Source organism: Watersipora subatra, chromosome 8 (genome assembly GCF_963576615.1).
Source record: "Watersipora subatra chromosome 8, tzWatSuba1.1, whole genome shotgun sequence".
In the NCBI taxonomy this organism is placed as follows: Eukaryota; Metazoa; Bryozoa; class Gymnolaemata; order Cheilostomatida; family Watersiporidae; genus Watersipora; species Watersipora subatra.
In genome coordinates, this window is record NC_088715.1 from 31,727,044 (window position 1) to 31,748,128 (window position 21,085).

General features: G+C 35.1%; 1 protein-coding gene across 1 annotated transcript in view; it reads right to left on the reverse strand.

Annotated features, from left to right (window-relative positions):
- Positions 1-21,085, reverse strand: part of LOC137402462 (mucin-2-like) — a 32,886-nt gene that overhangs the window by 461 nt on the left and 11,340 nt on the right. The window contains exons 8-18 of the mRNA XM_068088963.1: positions 19,901-19,960; positions 19,394-19,562; positions 18,468-18,863; positions 17,527-17,840; positions 15,003-15,086; positions 12,681-12,764; positions 11,837-11,920; positions 9,477-11,084; positions 6,613-6,761; positions 5,458-5,576; positions 885-1,028 (exon numbers count right to left, since the gene is read on the reverse strand). Of these exons, the coding sequence (XP_067945064.1) occupies positions 885-1,028; positions 5,458-5,576; positions 6,613-6,761; positions 9,477-11,084; positions 11,837-11,920; positions 12,681-12,764; positions 15,003-15,086; positions 17,527-17,840; positions 18,468-18,863; positions 19,394-19,562; positions 19,901-19,960 (3,211 nt within the window). The remainder of the gene's footprint in view (positions 1-884; positions 1,029-5,457; positions 5,577-6,612; positions 6,762-9,476; positions 11,085-11,836; positions 11,921-12,680; positions 12,765-15,002; positions 15,087-17,526; positions 17,841-18,467; positions 18,864-19,393; positions 19,563-19,900; positions 19,961-21,085) is intronic.

Consider the following 21,085-nt stretch of genomic DNA (forward strand, 5'->3'; position numbering starts at 1 on the left):
ATGAAGCTCATTGATATTTGCAGCGCGAGGTGGATGAAAAAAGATTAGCATAGCTGCAGAATTGAACATTCACCTACAGCTATGAGACTTAGAAGCTATACTTGTCTATATGTAGGAAAAATCCTAAAAAATGCACATTATATCGATTTGGTTGTCACTGATTTTTAGATATCCAGATTTCTTTGGATAAGAAAAATAATAGAGACAAAAATAAACAATGACAGTGCTGAATTTTTTTTAAAGACAAGAATTCAAACCATTGTAGGAATATTTACTTTGTGCAAGGTGAGAAAAATCCATCACAAGGATATGTACTTTTTGCATGAAGATAAAATCCACAAATCGGCCTATTAGGGGATGAAGAGGGTCAGTTTGGCACTATTAGACATAACGCTTACATTATTGGCACTACTTACGCTTACAACCTGGCACTAGGATCCCAAGCTACATCCATGCTTGCCCCAAAACCCGGTAGAAGACAACAGGTAAAGTAAACTAAGATTAAGAAATCGATTTGGGAAACTAACACCGCTCAAGATTTCTATAAATATTGAGGTCATTCATAGGCCTTTTTTGGCTGCATGATTTGATTACAACTTTTTGTTCTACCAAAATGGAGACAAGCAAGCCAATTTAGGGCTGGCGTATTATTTTATCAGCTTTTGCGGAGGAGTTGTCTGTAAAACTGGATGTGGGGTTGATACAATTTTATCACCTTAGGATTTTGCTGTCAATGGTAGTCGATGTTTTTAAATGAAGGATGACTGTATGTACTTCATGTGTTCAGTTCTGTTCAAGCGCATAAGCACTTGTAAGCAGTGTCATTTACCACTGCATTATTATTTTCAAAACCAAAGCAATGTTAACTTATCAAGATAACTTACATAGGCTGGGTTTCTTCCGTCTGATGGTACGGGTACTTCGGGAGCATAGGCTAGGGCATAGGTCAATTGGCGGCCATTTGACTTTATCGGATCGGCAACCGGTCGGATATTTTGACGATCAATATTCTTGGCCCGGGGAATCCTCTAAAAAACACAAGTAAAGTTATTCTTTTGTATTAAACAACGACCCATAACAGAATATACCGTATCCTACTTGCAACCGTTTGTCATTAGATCTTTCTTCTGACTAAATGTGTGCATTTAACCTTGTTAGTTGGAGGCTGTGAGCCTCCATTGTCGGTGGTTCCTAGTTGTTAGCCTTCATCCTAGTTGTTAGCCTCCATCCTAGTTGTTAGCCTCCATCCTAGTTGTTAGCCTCCATTAAAGTTGGTGTAAGTCATGTATAAGTGTGTTATTAACAATCACTATGTTTCCATGGTGCGCAGTACTGCGAAGCCAGCCCCCTCCGAAGTCGAGGGGATTGTACGTTTCCATACTGCGCAGTGGATTTCAGCAAATACCGCAAATTAGCCAGAGAAGAGAAATTATATAAATCGAATCGCCTGATGGAGAAATAGAAATGATCACGGATACCGAACGTCATAAACGGTCTTTTTATGATTCTGTCGTCATTATACTTTTATTTACAATACACATTCACAAGGTTTTACAAATCTTAACACACTTTTTACATAGTATTATATTTTTAATAAGTATTTTAAGTAATATATTATTTAAACGTTAATTTAGGACTTGCCACCTATTTTTCGAAAAGTGTTGGCATCGATAACAAAGTCCAGGAAAGTAATCACCTCATCATCGTCGTGAATGCAGATCATAATTAAATTTAGGTGAAAGAAGATCGAAAGAATAGTAAAAAAACAAGATTAGCAGGACAACCTTTGTACTAGTTTATGGCTCTCGAAGAATCCGTCTCCACGACATTACAGCTATGCGCAGCCACTGCACAGTCGCTGTTTCCTTGCTGCGAATTTGCACTGGCTTCGCACTGATCAGTGCGCAGTGATTTCAGTGCGAAGACGCTGTTTCCATGATTCGGAGATAGCGCAACTCCGAAGCACTGCGCATCATGGAAACATAGTGATTGCTAGTAGCATAATTATGCCTACTAACACTATATATACTGTCTGCAAGTACATATATTACTAACATTGCTAGTAGCATGTGTCTACTAACAATATATATATATATACTGTCTGTAAGTATGTTACTAACATTGCTAGTAACATATGTCTTCTATCGCTATATATACTGTCCAACAATCGAATGAACCACTCTGTAAATTAAGATATGCTCTGCATGACCAGCTATGTTATACCTATAGACTAGCTGTGCTACTCGGCGTTGCCCGAGTAATAAAAAGTTTTTGGACAGAAAATTGATTTGTATTTAAAATATACACTATAATAACATTTGGCATTCTAACTTTCAAACTGCATATCATGAAAGAAGTGTTTTTATAGTTGAAATATATTAAGATAGAAAATGAAAACAACTGAAAAGGTTTTAAAACTTTGTCAAACAACAGTAATTTTTAAACTTCAAGTCATGAGGAAATAATTTTGTGCAGGACAGGATCTTTTCTTTGGAGGCATTAGACAATGTGTAACTTTTGAGAATACATAACAGCTTACATAATACATAATTGCTTAACAGATTAATAAAAAAATATGGTAGTATTTTGTAGTTGAAATTTTATTAGAATGATGTCTGCCAAAAATGGTTGAACGAAAAAGTAATATTAATAATAAAGAATGGAAACTAAGTAATAATAACCGTGATAGAAAAATAAATAATGTTTAAACTTCAAACACGATACTCAAATTATGTTTAACAAATGCAAGTTGAAATAAAAACGAAAATGCAACAAACTTTAAAAACTTAATTACTAATTGACTAGGTTTAGAAGAAAATATGTAAATGGTAATACACAAAGAGAGCACTGATAGGAACATACAAACAAAGTTGTTTTAATTTGAACTAAAAGAAATAACATAAATAGATTTTTTAAACGAACAAAATCTTTGTTCGTATTTAATGATTGTGGAACGCAAGGTACCAAATCAGAATAAAAAACATAATGTAGCTGGGAAAAAGTCTTCTGAGCAGCTGGAATAACTTAGTAGCGAACTAAATGTAGATGTAAAATAAATAGCAAGTATGTAAACTACGAAATGTCGATGCAATGTATATATTTTGGTAATGTTTATAATCAGTACAAAAATCGCCAAATTTCAAGTTGGAGATAAATTCTTAGCTTTAACGAAAAAAGACGAAGAAGCATCGCGGATGCATATACTTTGGTCTCAAAATATTTCAATGTAATTGTCCGCATGAGAAGAATTGGCCTTGACCCCAGATATATAGTAATTGAACCATACGAAAAATAATTCTTAACAGGGGTTTCGTAACGAGTGGCCCCATCGGTAAAATAATCAGCGGGGGCTATATCTATAGCGCTATCTGAATGCACACACCAACACTTGGAAATTAACATATGATCTGCATGACCAGTTGTGTTATATATATATAAATAACGAGCATTCACAAGCCTTACACTAATCTACGAACTCTTTGGTAATATCAAATTGCTTATAATTCAATTTGTGACTATATTTATTAATGGCTGTAACAGTTGATTTATCATAACAGTTAGTTGTGGTTTCCGGCGATTACAAATTTTATTGGTTAGAAACATTGATATAAAACTGCATGTACTCCTATGTGCACTTTGAAATCTCCCAGACTTTGTGCCCTTTAAAAAGCTTTAACATTCTGTAGTTGACTATCGAAAGTAATAAATATCTATTTAAAATATTTTACAAGGACAAACCCTCTTTTAGTAAATGTCAGTTTTGTATTTACAATTTCTTACCGTGTAAAGCTCTACAGTTTTCTACCGTGTAAAGGTCTACAGTTTTCTACCGTGTAAAGCTTTACAGTTTTCTACCATGTAAAGCTCTACAGTTTGCTACCGTGTGAAGCTCTACAGTTTTCTACAGTGTGAAGCTTTGGGAATATCTAATAGGAATTAATAGTCCAATCAACTTGAACTTTTAGAATTATGTAAAGTTATGAGACCGATTGGTTTGTGCAGAATGTTTTCAGCATAAGTAGCCAGTACAAAAGTGCAAAAAAATTTGGTGTTCTTTTGGCAACCAATTTTCATTTTTCATTTGGATAGAAGTGTCATCGGTATTTTGCTATATCTCAAGAACTGACAGTCCAACCGACTTTGAATTTTGCTAAAATCTTATATCCCACAAAGCTATCAGAATTGGTTAAGCTTCTGTGACCTGAAAGTACGTACAAAGAAATGAAACTACGAGTCTGAGTTTATTCGGGTGGATATTCAGGTGAAAAAACATATGGGTCGCAGTCTCAGAAACCATGGTCAAGTCGCAAATCACGAAGTTGAGTTATCCGACTTTGAAGCTGCACTAACTGAATTTATAATATTGGTATCGATTTTTGCAACACATGCATCCTGACCAATCAAAGAGTGATCTTTCTGAATCTGAAGTCAGTTTAGCCAATAGAAGTCTCCAGCAATCGAAAAAAAACCTTAAAACCGTTGTTACGCTAACAGGAAGTGCTGATAATGATGTCCGGTAAACGTAATCAATTCTTTTTTGCCGATTTTAAAGATAAGTCTGACATTTTGAACACTTTTAATGAGTACTTTGAATTCCAACTGATGTCAAAATCAGTGACATTGAAGGGAGTGATGATGATATTTTCCTAAAAATACTTTTTAGATTATTATAAGATTTAATTATAAGACTAATTATTCGATTTTACAAGATCGAAGTTTATAATTTTCGATGGTGTGCAATATGTTACTGTTATTATTTTCCCAAAGATTCTGTTGGTGATACTATGGCTGTGCTCAAAATCAACAACACTGCTAAGCCAATATCTGCAAAATTAAAAATAAGTAATACATTTTGTGATAGATATACCGCTATTCCCATGGCAGCCAGCTGAAATCTGGTTAGATATTTGAGTTGAGCATAGTTTTTGTCTGTAAATACAAAAATCTAGATAAATATCACAAATCTTTGATATTGGTCGCTATGACGTTTTGAAATGTAAACAAATTGTGCATTGGTTTTCGTTTCTTAAATTTCAACACCAGTTTGCTCAGAACTTTGTTTTATCACTAATGGTGAACGTACATTCAGTTTATTGACCATAACATCTGCTATATTTAAGATAGAATCAAAAAAGATCTTTTGCAAAGTAACTGAGAATTTTTTCCTTCTGCTAGTGTAGATAACTCCAAATGTTACACACCTGACTCAACCATGGTTTCTGAGATCATGACCCATATCATCAAGTTGCCTTTGGCCTAGGCTCCACTCTTTAAAAAAATTCTTAATTTTAATAAATTCATTCTGACAATATATTAATATATTTTAATGTATTAATATATTGTCTTAATTTATATATATATCATTTTAATTAATATATTTTAATATATTCATTAAAACGATTCTATTTACCATATTCCTAACACACTCTACTATTGTCTTTCAATGAGTCAACTCACCACATCAAGGTCAGGAGGGAACAGCATGCTGATCCTCCTTGCATTTTTATACTCTGCGCTATCAATCAGATTGAGCTCGAATGATCTCTTGGACCCCTCTTCGTCATCTTCACTCTTTTCTAAAATGTGTACAGTGTTGTTTTCTATTTATTTCTGAGAATAACCTGTAGGGACTGGCCACTTCTCTTCGCATTTGCTTCTAAATTCTGGTGCGCTGACAGGACTTCATTGAAGTTAAAATCAAGCTCTCCATTAAGGTTTGATATCATGTTACAAATTTAAATAGTTTGAATCTTTAAATGAATGTAATGGTTTTGCTATTGAGTCATTTGAATGCAATTTTAAAATATAATTTGTTCACTCCCAATATGTTGATCCAAAGGAACTCTTATGACATCAGTTCTGATCTAAGATTGAGACCTGATCGCAAAACCTAGACCTTGTTTACAAATCGTAGGCTGTACACAATTGTTCAGTCATATAAATAAAATAGCCACCGTGTTGTCACGTGATAAAACCTTGCCACAATGTGACACTTGTCTGACCTTCATAAATCAAATGCAATGCACAACTAAAAAATCTTTAATAGTGCAAGAAGCACAGTTGTTAGAAACATTTTGGAAACAACATTGAAAACATGGAGCTGATGAGATATATCAGTATATCAGAGCCAGTGTAATAATAGCGAGCTAACTTTCTGTAAACAAAATTAGGATTTGTCTCCTCTATATATCAAGTTGTGCACATTAATCGCTCGCTACTTAACACTTTAGATTTCACGGCTTCATTACTTTGAAGAGTAAAAAGTATTCATCAACAGGTTAAATAAAATAAAAGAAATGAAAATAAAAATTACGATATATAACTCTAAATCTGGCCTGGTGAGATCCCTAAGTGTGCATCATTGTTACGTTTTGTGAAAGCGCCAAGTACCTAAGACACACTTTATCATGCTTTTTAACCGCTGTCGACCCTCAACATAGTCTAATAAACCTGCGAATAAGAGGATAATGCTTGCGATAATTGAAATAGTCACTTCATTAGATATGATTTTATTATTATAATATATATTACGCGGATTTTCACTTCTCGCTGGGTTGCTGCCCCGATTAGCAGTGAAAAATGAAGATTACTGAAAATCTGATTTCAACCCACCTTTTGAACTTGTTTTGTTGCGTTGATAGGCATATATGATAGCACTTGCTATGAGTAGAACTATTACTCCCCCGGCTACAATGGCTCCAATGACCTCAGGTGTATCATCCAGCTGGTTGCACTCAGGTCCTTTGAGCCCCCAAGGGCACCTGAAATATGGTATAATCATTACTATATGGAGTCAAATCTGGTTCTGCATCTTTAAAACCTACTTACAACTGAGAGAAAGGCTGTGGAGGTCGGTGTTTGGCACTGGCATGTTTGGCACTTGTTTCCTACAGCAACTAAACTATGTCAATGGTGTTGGTTTTTATGTGGAAGGCTTTCGCATTGCATGAGTTTTATTGGCTGGGATTATGCATGACTTGTCTTTCATTGGCTGAGACATATTTGGACTTTTTTTAATGATTGCAGAAAAACCGAGTGGCTATAGTTTTAAAGGTTGATTTGCAACAAAATATACATTACAGCTATTTGGTATCAAAAGATTCACCATGTCTCACTTTGCTGTGTTGTAGGTGCAAAATACGTGGAAATGTGATTACAAGCTCTTGAAAGCTCAAAAACGAACAGTTAATCGCCACCATCACGAAACCGCAATACGTAGATCGGAATCAGTTTATTTTTCTGACGTAGTCATTCTATTTGGTTATTGTTTTGACACATGATGTTCTCACGTAAATTGAAAGGCCAATAAAAGGCTCAATATACAACTTCTCGTAGCACTAGTTTATGACAAACACTTCGAGTTTTACCGAAGACCCCGTATCAAATACAGATGCTCGCTACTTTACAGTTTTGTTTTGGCTTGGTCTAATCGGCTTGGTCTAAGTCGTAATCTGATCATGTGACCCATACTTCCTGCCAAACAGCGCGAATAATTTCTGCAGCATTTTTCGATTATCACAGGTCACCAACAGGCTCGTCATGTTTATCAGACGATGATATGTACACCTTCGAGCTAAGGTTAAAAAACTTAACGAATTTTTAAGGTAGGTTATAAGATGTCAATGCTGAAAGTGGCAGCATTACAATGATGATGAAACAGACGCGTACGAACAATAGACATGGTTTTATTGAATGCGTGAAGTATATTTGTGAAAATATTTCAACGAATGAGGTTGCATGAAAGTGTAAACAAGCCACCTCATTCATCTCTGTCACATTTGAGTTCTTTTGGAAAGAGATTCTAATCTACGGCGGTTTTGTGATGGCGGCGATTAACTGTTCATTTTTGAGCTTTTAAGAGCTTGTAATCACCTTTCCACATATTTGGCACCTACAACACAGCAAAGTAAGACATAGTGAATCTTTTGATACCAAAATAACTGTAATGTGAATTTTGTAGCAAGTCAACCTTTAATGTAAATAGTGAAAAAGGAACTTAATATATATATTAAGTTCCTTTTTGTATGTTCCTTTTTGTATGTATGTTGTTTTATATTATATATATAAGAAGTTATACATGAATATATAACTTTATAGAACACCTATAGTCTAATTACAATCAACCACCCTTCATAGTAGGGCCATTTCGAAATAAAGTTCATATTCTCAAGTAAGTGCAACACACTTAATCTTGCAAATGCCTACCTGGCATATAATCTTTTTGGTATATTGCATTTATGGTATGAAATACATAGAATAAACAAGTAAATGCTTATCACGACTTAGAGCTCCGCTGATCCTGTAAAATCTGCTCAGTTGACAACTCGACATAATCTTTTCAAGTTCACCAAGGTTACAGGTTTCAAAACAAGATCAAATGGATGCTAGTGGCACTAAAAACTGATCCAAACCTATTTGTATAAAAGTCTAAAATTTTCTTCAACCAATTAACTTATGCTAATTTGGACTCGTAAAATTGTAAATAAAATTATAAATTGTAAAATTTGTAAATTTGTTTCAACAAATGAACTTTTAATAATTTTGATTTGTAAATATTGTTTTATGATCGTTTCATCGATTGTCAAATTGATTCTAGACAGCCAATGCAAAACTTGCAACAAAAATTTCTAAATCTAACAGTTTAAGTACAAGTCTTTTCCAGTGATAACACAAATTTAAATGCTCAAATCATGACTTCTATGTTTACAATACATTTAATTTTTAAATTAAATTGAAAACTAAATTAAATGTTCATGCGTTCAAATAATGTTCAGAGGTTTAGTCTTTGAAAACTCTGGATCATAAAAAACTCCTACCCCAATAAATTCATTTTTGTAATTTTGTTAAAATGAAGCGAGGTTATAAATTTCAAAAATGCAACAAAGTGAAGTAGTTAGTAACACTGAACATTATTAAAACTAATTAATGCATTAAATAGTTAAATCCTAATAAATCTACTTAGACAAATTTTTTTCATGTGTATTCATGACTAGCTTTGAACAACCAACATAGCTAGATTATAAATCTGACTACCAGGATGGCTTAAGATTAAAACTTAATCGCGGTTAAACTGCTCAGAAGACATATACGAGCCGAAATGATGTCACTAGTTGCGAGGCTGCCTGTCTCTCTCTTGTTATTAATGTCAGCTATTGTGTTCATGATGCAACGTTACGAGTCTCCATTAAGTCAGTCACTTTGCTGAAGTACAACTATAAATGTAATGATCACACTTTCGTTTGAATCTTAGCGTTTCAACCCCGATCAAGTTTTGTTAAGTTTAATCTTAAAACATGCTGGTAGTCAGATCACTTTAAACGTTAAAAATACTCGCATATGATGAAAAATACAGATACTCTCCGGTAGAAAATACTAAAATTTTGTGTAAGTTGATTTCCAAGCAAAGTCAAAATATGAGAACTGCTACAGCTTGCTTCTACGTAAAAACTCTGAAAGTTTATGGATTATTGCCTTACTTTTTAGGGGAAACATTGTTGCTAGTGGTGGTTGATTTGGCTGTAGTTGTGCTCGGTTTTGAAGTAGTGGAGGTAGTCGGTTCAACAGTAGTTGTAGTGGGAGAAGCAGTTGTAGTGGTGGTTGAATTGGCTGCAGTTGTACTCGGTTTTGAAGTAGTGGAGGTAGTCGGTTCAACAGTAGTTGTAGTGGGAGTAGCAGTTGTAGTGGTGGTTGAATTGGCGCTAGTTGTGCTCTGTTGTGAAGTAGTGGAGGTAGTCGGTTCAACAGTAGTTGTAGTGGGAGAAGCAGTTGTAGTGGTGGTTGAATTGGCGCTAGTTGTGCTCTGTTTTGAAGTAGTGGAGGTTGTTGGTTCAACAGTAGTTGTAGTGGGAGAAGCAGTTGTAGTGGTGGTTGAATTGGCGCTAGTTGTGCTCTGTTGTGAAGTAGTGGAGGTAGTCGGTTCAACAGTAGTTGTAGTGGGAGAAGCAGTTGTAGTGGTGGTTGAATTGGCGCTAGTTGTGCTCTGTTGTGAAGTAGTGGAGGTAGTCGGTTCAACAGTAGTTGTAGTGGGAGAAGCAGTTGTAGTGGTGGTTGAATTGGCGCTAGTTGTGCTCTGTTGTGAAGTAGTGGAGGTAGTCGGCTCAACAGTAGTTGTAGTGGGAGAAGCAGTTGTAGTGGTGGTTGAATTGGCGCTAGTTGTGCTCTGTTTTGAAGTAGTGGAGGTTGTTGGTTCAACAGTAGTTGTAGTGGGAGAAGCAGTTGTAGTGGTGGTTGAATTGGCGCTAGTTGTGCTCTGTTGTGAAGTAGTGGAGGTAGTCGGTTCAACAGTAGTTGTAGTGGGAGAAGCAGTTGTAGTGGTGGTTGAATTGGCGCTAGTTGTGCTCTGTTTTGAAGTAGTGGAGTTTGTTGGTTCAACAGTAGTTGTAGTGGGAGAAGCAGTGGTAGTGGTGGTTGAATTGGCGCTAGTTGTGCTCTGTTGTGAAGTAGTGGAGGTAGTCGGTTCAACAGTAGTTGTAGTGGGAGAAGCAGTTGTAGTGGTGGTTGAATTGGCGCTAGTTGTGCTCTGTTTTGAAGTAGTGGAGGTTGTTGGTTCAACAGTAGTTGTAGTGGGAGAAGCAGTTGTAGTGGTGGTTGAATTGGCTGCAGTTGTGCTCTGTTGTGAAGTAGTCGAGGTAGTTGGTTCAACAGTAGTTGTAGTGGGAGAAGCAGTTGTAGTGGTGGTTGAATTGGCGCTAGTTGTGCTCTGTTGTGAAGTAGTGGAGGTAGTCGGTTCAACAGTAGTTGTAGTGGGAGAAGCAGTTGTAGTGGTGGTTGAATTGGCGCTAGTTGTGCTCTGTTTTGAAGTAGTGGAGGTTGTTGGTTCAACAGTAGTTGTAGTGGGAGAAGCAGTTGTAGTGGTGGTTGAATTGGCTGCAGTTGTGCTCTGTTGTGAAGTAGTCGAGGTAGTTGGTTCAACAGTAGTTGTAGTGGGAGAAGCAGTTGTAGTGGTGGTTGAATTGGCGCTAGTTGTGCTCTGTTGTGAAGTAGTGGAGGTAGTCGGTTCAACAGCAGTTGTAGTGGGAGAAGCAGTTGTAGTGGTGGTTGAATTGGCTGCAGTTGTGCTCGGTTTTGAAGTAGTAGAGGTCAGTCTTAAATAAAGGATTTTATCTCAATTTAACCAGACTGAGCTTTAGATGCAATAATTCTGATCACCTGTTTGCAGTAGCATGTTACATCTACAGTAGTGGCTGCTAATGAAAGTATCATTACCCATATAACCATTTTGCCAGCGATAAGATAACTTAAACAAAGTTTTGCTAAAATGTACCAAAAAGTATCAGCCTTTTCCTATTACTTGCTACTGTTTTTGATGTTTAATATAATCTGACTACCAGGGTGTCATCTGTATTCATGACTAGCTTTGAACAACCAACATAGCTAGATTATAAATCTGACTACCAGGATGGCTTAAGATCAAAACTTGATCGCGGTTCGGAAGAAAAATACGAGCCGAAATGATGTCACTAGTTGCAAGGCTGCTTGTCTTTCTAGATATTAATGTCAGCTATTGTGTTCATGATGCAACGTTACGAGTCTCCTTTTGGTCAATCACTTTGCTGAAGTGCAACTATAGATGTAATTATCACAATTTCGTTTGAATCTGAGCGTTTTAACCGCAATCAAAATATGTAGATTTTAATCTTAAAACATGCTGGTAGTCGAGTCACTTCAAACATAAAAAAACCACATAGGATAAAAAATACTGATACTTTCTGATAAATACTACTAAAATTTGGTGTAAGTTTATCTCCAAGCAATGTCAAAGTGTCAGAACCGCTACAGCTTGCTTTCACACAAAAAAGTAAGAATAAATCTGAAAGTTGATGGGTTATTGCCTTACTTTTTTGTTGGGACAGCGCTTGTAGTTGTGGTCGATTCGGCTGTAGAGGTAGTAGAGGCGATAGAGGCAGTAGAGGTAGCAGCGCTGCAACACAAAGTTGTTAATTACAAAAGCGAGACACGAATCTTTCTAGAAATTCATACATATTTAACTATCCTAAATGTCTCTGATTTAGGAAAAACATCAGAAACACTCTGCAGTTTTATTTTGTATGGACAAGAGTATTGGCATAAAAATACACAAGCTCGTAAAATAATTAAACATGAAAGAAAACTTTGATGCTTTTTGAGAGCTAAAAGGGAAATGACGAAAAAATAACATATAATTTGGTTGCAACACTTAAGCTTCTTAGAATAACTGTAATCTACCTTCAATTGCCATAAAACCTCTGTTTGAATGCCATTACACTCGATTTTTCAACCCTTCCGTCATAGTGGCATTTAATTAGAAGTGGGCATTCCATTAAAGGGTGAGACCGTGGTTTTCTATTAGCTCGTCAGAGTTTTGGGAAGATTAATTTAACCCTGTTGTGCGCGAAGCAATGTTAATGTTGCCGAGATTTTGCACTCTCCTTCAGGCAGATCCACAATAATGCCATCGGCTTCAGTATTTTTGCTGAAACGTTTTCCATTTACGTCGAAGTATCAGATCGAGTTAAACAAGGTACTACTTTGATTGCAAAATATTGGCTTGGTACAATTATTATATTGATAGTGTCGATTTCAAATTTTTAAAGAAAAAATCATCAAGCTTGCGAGTTAGAAAATGGACATAACATTTTTAGTTCGTAAAGATGTCTTCAACGTTTAAAGTTAGAATACACCATAATAAAGGCTGCTATTACGCTGTACAGAGTTTCTGAAGTGTATTCTCATCGTCCATCAAAGCGTCTTCAAAGTCTACAGGTAAGACCTTATTAAGGACAATTCTGAAAACAATGGATATAATTTAGACCTATAGTGACTTTGCAGCAGAGTGTAGTTTTGATGATTGTGTCGATCGATCTTCTCAGGTACACTATCACTAAAACCATGGCAACCACTTCAGCAACAACAAAACAATTTATTGTTATTGATGTAACCGAGTCATTATTAGTATTATTTTGTAGACAGTTTTCTACTGATCACTTTCTATTATGGGTTCTCAACGATTGCCAAAGTGGCCGTCAAATAATAGTGAGGTTCAATTAAAGAATGGCACTTAATTTTGCTTTTCGCTATTTATAGCTACTGGCACTTCTATATTGACATTTTAATAGGGCTGGAGGTTCAAATAAAGGTCGTATTAAATAGAAGCTTTACGATATTTGATTTGAGGATAAGTCTTGTACATCATTTTTTACACAATTTACATACAATTTAGACGATGTCCAAGCATTGAGAGACAAAGTAATAATTTATATTTGTTTTAATGCATTATACGGTAACAGTGCATCTTAGGTCGGTAAAAGGCGCATACAACACAAGCGCAACGCACATACAAGGCACTGGCAACGCACGTATACAAGGCACTGGCAACGCACATACAAGGCACTGGCAACGCACATACAAGGCACTGGCACTGCACAAACATTGCGGAAATAAAGTTCATATTCTCAAGTAAGTGCAACACGCTTGACCTTGCAAATATCTACCTGGTATATAATATTTTTGGTAATTTGTATTTATGGCATGAAATATGTAAAATAAGCATGTAAATTCTTATCATGACATAGAGCTCCGCTGATCCTGCAAATTTTGCTCAGTTGACTTCTCGACATAATCTTCTCAAACGCACCAAGGGTACAGGTTTCAAAACTCGATAAAGTGAAGTTAAGTTACTTGCGGCACTAAAAACTAATCCAAACCTAATTGTAAAAAATCTCAAATTTTCTTTAACAAATGAACTTTTGCCAATTTTAATTTGTAAATGTAGTTTTATGTTCAACAACTGTCAAGTTGACTTTAGACAGATAATGCAATGGTGCAACAAAACTTTCCAATAAATTTGGAATGTGGCTTAGATACAAGTATTTCTCTAGTAATAATAAAAATTTAAATGCTCAAAACATAAATTGAATGTTTAAATTATATTAACTTAAACTTTTAAATGAAGTTGAAAATTAAATTCAAATAATGGTTTATATGTTTGAATGATGTTCAGAGGTTTAACCTTTAAAATCTGGATCATAAATAAACTGCTCACCTGATAAATCCATATAATTTTGTAAAAATGAAGCGAGTTTATAAATGTCAGAAATACCACAAAGAGACAAAGTGGAGTAGCTATTACCACTAAACATTATTGGAAATAATTAATGCAATAATTAATTAAATCTTAATTAATGCACTTATACAAATTTATTATTTTCTTTTTATCAGTATTAATGACTAACTTTGGAAAAACAATGTTTTAGCTCACAGCTAAAATAAAAGGCTACCTATTTGTTTAACGGTTTAGCGCATGAAGTGAATATTTACATTGTTCTGTTTTTGTCAGGCTTAAATGAAGGATTTTACTTAAATTAAACTAAAATTTGAGCTTTAGACACAGTAATTCTGATTACCTGTATGCAGGAGCATGTTACATCTACAGTAATGGATATATCTACTGTTACATCTACAGTAATGAATGGTAATGAACTTACCATTACCTATATAATTATGTTTCAGGCTATAAGATACTTGTATCTGCATTTTTCTATCACTTGCTATTGTTTTTGATGCTTGACGTAATCTGACTGCCAGGAGGCAATAAAACTTGATCGTGGTTAAACTGCTCAGAAGAAAATTACGTGCTGAAATGACGTCACTAATTGCGAGGGTGTCTGTCTCTCTAATTATTAATGTCAGCTATTGCGTTCAGCATGCAACTTTATGAGTCTCCATCTGGTCAGTCACTTTGCTGAAGAGCAACTATAGATGTCCTGATCACACTTTCATTTGAATCTGAGCGTTTTAACCGCAATCAAGTTTTGAAGATTTTAATCTTAAAACATGCTGGCAGTCAGACCACCTCAAACATCAAAAACCATCACATAGGAAAAATACTGATACTTTCTGATAGATACTACTAAGATTTTGTGTAAGTTTATCTCCAAGCAATGTCAAAGTGTCAAAACCGCTACAGCTTGCTTCCACACAAAAAAGTAAAAATGAATCTGAAAGTTGATTGGTTGTTGCCTTACTTTTTTGTTGGGACAGCGCTTGTAGTTGTGGTCAATTCGGCTGTAGAGGTAGTAGAGGCGATAGAGGCAGTAGAGGTAGCAGCGCTGCAACACAAAGTTGTTAATTACAAAAGCGAGACACGAATCTTTCTAGAAATTCATACATATTTAACCATCCTAAATGTCTCTGATTTAAGAAAAACATCAGAAACACTCTGCAGTTTTATTTTGTGTGGACAAGGGTATTGGCATAAAAATACACAAGCTCGTAAAATAATTAAACATGAAAGAAAACTTTGATGCTTTTTGAGAGCTAAAAGGGAAATGACGGAACAATAACATATAATTTGGTTGCAGTACTTAAGCTTCTTAGAATAACTGTAATCTACCTTCAACTACCGTAAAACCTCTATTTGAATGCCATGACACTCGATTTTTCAAACCTTCCTTCATAGTGGCATTTAATTAGAAGTGGGCATTCAAAGAAAGGGTGAGACCGTGTTTTTCTATTAGCTTGTCAGAATTTTATGAAGATAATTTGAACCCTTTTGTGCGCGAAGCAATGTTAATGTTGCCTAGATTTTGCACTCTCCTTCAGGCAGATCAACATTAATGCCATCAGGCTCAGGATTTTTGCTAAACTGTATTTCATATACGTGTACGTCGAAGTGTCAGAATGAGTTAAACAAAGAACTACTTAGATTATAAAATATTGTCGTGGTACCGTTATTATATCGATGGTGTTGCTTTTAAAGTTTTAGAAAAAAAATCATCAGGCTTACAGTTAGAAAATGGACGTAAGATTTTAAATTTTAAATATGCTTTTAATGTTTTAAAGTTAGAATACACCATTATAAAGGCTGCTTTTACACTGTGCAATAATTCTGAAAAATATTCTCTTCATCAATATTCTCCAAAGACTACAAGTAAGATTATAAACCACATGGAATTAGAGTGTAGTTCTGAGGATTGTGACTATCGATCTTTTGAGGTACGCTGTCACTAAAACAATAGCAACCACTGTAGCAACAACAAAACAACAAATTATTATAATTGTTGTGACCAAGCCATTGTTAGTGTTATTTTGTAGACAGTTTCCTGCTGATCACTCACTGTTACGGCTCCGTAAAGATCAAAAAATGTCAAAGTGGCGGTCAAATAGTGGTCATGTTCAATTAAAGGGTGGAGCGTATTTTGCTTTTCACTTTTGACAGAGGCTGGCCCTTCTATTAAACCATAACTATCACTTTTATCGTATTTACTAAGTAAATCAGACACACTGATTCAAATTTTGTACTCAAAATAAAGATTGGTCTACTAACCTTCAAAGTCATTTAGGCTTTTTTAAAGCGTTTCAATATCCGTTTGGAAAACAACACAATCGGCATTACAAGCTCCGCCGATAAATATGTGATGAAACCTAGCTTTTTCAGGAACGGAAGTTAGGAATGTTTAGTCCAATTTAGATTAATAGAGATGGCTGTCTTAAAACCCAATATTATCTAAATCCAGCCTGTAAAATAATCGCAGTCTTTTATGAAAGGTATATAAACTATTTAAAATTGCTCGTAGCTTGTTACATGACGTTTAAATAGGCTGGACGCCGAAAAAAATGAGCTCAACAGCGCGGTTTTATCACAAGCTAGCGTTGTTATCGCGCTTTTTTAAATATGCAATGCTAAATAGCTTATCTACCTTTCAGAAATGACTGAGATTATTTTTAAGGCTGAATTTAGATATTTATGGATTTTAAAACACCCATCTCTATTATTCTAAATCGGTCTAAACATCCCTACGTCACTTCTGTTCCTAAAAAACTAGGCTATCTCCCGTATTTATGGGCGGAGCTTGTTGTGCCGATCGTGTTGTTTTCGAGACCAATATTAAAACGCTGTGAAAAAGCCTTCATTACTCTGAAAGTTAGTGGACTAATCTTTATTTTGAGTACAAAATCGGAATCAGCGAGTCTGATTTACCTAGTAAATACAATAAAAGTTGTACATGACAGCTATGGTTTAAGAGTGGAGCATTCAAATAGAATCTTACAATATTTTAGTTGAGGATAAGTTTCATCCATAAATATTTTAGACAATGTCCAAGCATAAAGTGACAAACTAGTAATTTATATTTGTGTCAATGCATTATAATTGCTTGTTGAATTGTTGAGTTGCTACTATGGGTTGAATTGCTTTAAGAATTATACTCTCCTGTCTGCACAATCGTTTAACACAACTACGAAATATAGTTTCTTTTTTCATAGTATGATTTGTATTTAAATGAAAAGAAGTTCAATTTAGTGAAGTTTTTTTCCAATAAAATCTACTAAAATTTTGTGTAAGTTCATCTTTAAATATATTTCCAACTTACAGAAACATTGATCTAAGGCTAAGGCTAATAGTAACAAAAGTGACAATGAGATTGATTTGAGAGCTCACTGTGCTTTTCACGGAGGCTAATACACAACAAAGTTAAACATAAACAAAACTGAATTCATTTTGTTTATTTTTTGTGAGACTGAGAAGTATGTATATCATCATAACCTTACCTGGATGATGTGCTTTTGACCCATTTGTTAAGCGAGTCTTGGTCGATAATAAGTGGTTGTGAATTATTCAAGCTGATTGTTTGACTTGTGTTCCATCCGTCAACACGATCTGCGTACTCGCTCACTCCGTTTAATATAGTTGAGTTGATCTGCCGATCTAGCTCGCTTTTAATTATCTCTGCGATATGTGTTATCCAGTCATGATCGTTTTTGGGAATCCAGGAAGAAATGGCGTTGCATTCATATTCTGTGTCATTAAGTGATTGGCATGTTACATTTTGGGATTCAGAAAAGTTGTTGAACGCCAATTCTAGCTGCAAAGAAAAGCAACCAAGAACTTAATAATATGCTGCTACACCAAATTGGGGCAGTTCTCTATTGCGGAAGTATAAAAAATAAAATCTGGTTTTTGAAATGTTTCAATCCAATACCTTCACACCTGATCAAGGACTTGCTCAGAATACTGTCAGCTTCTTGTTTGAAATTAAAAACATTTCAGGAAACAAACTAATAATTTTTCAATCTGTTTAAAGCTTAGTACAACTACAAGTGAAAACTTGGTACGCAAGAAAAACTACATATAAGAGAGCAATTTTAAGAGACCATATTATGAATTGCTGTAATTAGTAAAGCAGGTATGTACAACCGTGTATTACATAATTGCCTTGCATTTTAGCACAGGGATACAATGGTGATAACATACCATGGTATTTTTACGGAACAGTACTGTGATTATCATAGTAATGTTATGGTGCAGTACTGTTGCATACCATGGTGATGCCATAGTGCAGTACTGTTGCATACCATGGTGATGCCATAGTGCAGTACTGTTGCATATCATGGCGATATGATAATGCAATACAATAACTCGCTGCAACGACACAATTATATATAATAGTCACAACTATATATAATGGTTTTGAGGAATGATAATAGTTTACCGACTTGATGATAGCCACACGGACAATAACCCATGATTTATCAGACAATTGTGATGCGTTAGTGACAAGCGATGGTATGGTGAAATGGTGACTGTTCAGTTCAGGAACATCTTGTGCAATGCTTAAGCTGGGTTTTTGGGTAGTATTGTTTGGAGTCAATCCTTTCTTCTTGATATTTTGATTCATGGTATTCCCAATTCTTGCAAGCAAGTCCTGATAATCCACTGCAGCGCGTCGATATCTACTGCCAGGAATTAGTGTTGAAACAATCTTTGGTGTTGAAATAACTTTCGGTGTTGAAACAACTTTGCATTCAAAATCTTCAGCGGTTAAGCTGATGCATTCAACTTCTTGAAAATTATGAGTTGTGTTCCCTTGATCAAGAGTGTCTTGAATCTGAAACACAAGCCCACAGAAATGCAGCTCTCTGTGAGAGTAACTTGATACATGTACACAATAAGGGGAAAATATGATGCCGACTTTGAATTTAAAAGTCTGTAGGCTATGTATCTTCGGAAACTACCCACTGAAACTCTACTGCAGTTTTTGGCATCAACGAGAAGCAACCAACAGGTGGAATCATGTGCTGGAGATGCTACATGACAGTGACCATGACTAATGACTTCATTACATGTGTACAAGTGCTGAACATTTCCTAGCGTCTTATTTTTTAAAGTTACCTTTACCACAAACATAGTGAGAAATTTACAGATATAATTTTTAGGCTGTGTTTATAGGCTGCACTTCCATATTTTAAACAAAATTTAAGGTTCACAGGTACGGTTTTTACATGAGAGTTTAGGGTATGTCTAAATTGAAGGAAATCATTCGGTATCACTTTATCGCAAAAATATTATTTCATGACAACCAACCAATCATCTAGTGCAAACCTACTGCTATAGATTGGTGATGATGAATTGACTCACCGATTTCAGCACCACAGCAACATAAATTTTCATAGACTTCTCATCCGTTTCTTTTATTGCTATAGGTATTGTGAACTTGAAGATTTCTGATGATGTTGCCAGAGTCATAGTTGTGGTAATTGCTGCTATCACGGCTGATTTGGCTGCAGATGCAATAGGGGTAGTAGCTCTGCAACACAAAGTGGTTAGTTACAAAAGCGACACAGCAATCCTACTAGGAATTCAAACATATTTAACCACCGTAATTGTCTCTGATTTACAAGAAATATCAAAAACGCTTAGCAATTTTTTTCTTAATGGACAAGAGTGTTTGCATAAAATATACAAAATCATAATATAATTAAATATAATAAAATAATTTGTTGCTTCTGAAGAGCCACAAAAAAGTTGACGGAACAATAACATATAATTTCATTGCAGTTTTAGCAATTTTAAAATGTCAGAACTGCCACAGCTTGCTTCCACACCAAAAAAAACAATTTGAAAGTTTACATGTTATTGCCTTACTTTTGGGTAGAAACAGGGGATGTGGTTGATTCGGCCATAGAGACCGCAGGGGTAGTAGCGCTGCAACACAAAGTGGTTAGTTGCAAAAGTGACACAGGAATCTTTCTAGCATTTCAAACATATTTCACCATCCTAAATGTCTCTGATTTACGAGAAATATCAGAAACACTTGGCAGTTTTATTCTGTACGGACAAAAGTATTAGTGTAAAAATATGCAAACTCGTAACCTAATTAAATATGAAAAAAATTTGTGCTTTTTGAGACCAAAAGAGAAAATGATGAAACAATAACATATAATTTCGTTGCAATACTAAAACATCCTAGTGAAGCTGTAATCTACCTCCAACCACCATAAAACCTCTATTAAAATGCCATGGCACTCGATTTTTTACTCTTCTTCTATTAGTAGCATTTAATTAAAAGTGAGTGTTTAAATAAAGGGCGGCACCGTATTTTTCAACTTGCTCGTCAGAATTTTGTCAAGATAAATTTAACCTTTTCACGCGCGAAGCTATGTTAATGTCGCCTAGATTTTGCACCCTCTTTTAGGCGAATCAACATTAATGCCAGGATTTTTGCTAAACAGTTTTTATATATGTCGAAGTTTTAGACCGAGTTAAACAAGGAACTACTTTGATTATAAAATGTTAGCGTAGAATCGTTATTATATTGATGGTGTCGCTTTCAAATTTTCAAAGAAAAATCGTAAAACTTAAAAGTTAGAGAATGGAAATAACATTTTTAATTTTTAAGGATATTTTTAACGTTTCAAAGTCAGAATACACCATAAAAAAGCTGCTATTATGCTGTACACTGTTGCTGAAGTGCCATCGCTCATCCAAACCCCTCAAAGTTTACAAGTAAGACCTTATTATGGACGGTTCTGAAAACAATGGATAGAATTTAGACCATAGTGAATTGGAATCAGAGTGCAGTTCTGATGACTGTGACAATCAACCTTCTTGGGTACACTGTCAATCAAACAATGGCCATTAAATTTAACTTATGAATGAAACTAAAAGCTTAGTTTAAATTAAATTTTCATGTGTTTGAATAATGTTCAGAGGTTTGGTCTTTAAAAATTCTGAATCATTAATAAATTGCTAGCCTGATAACACCATATAATTTTGTAAAAATGAAGCAAGGTTATAAATGTCAAAAATACAACAAGGTGACAAAGTGGA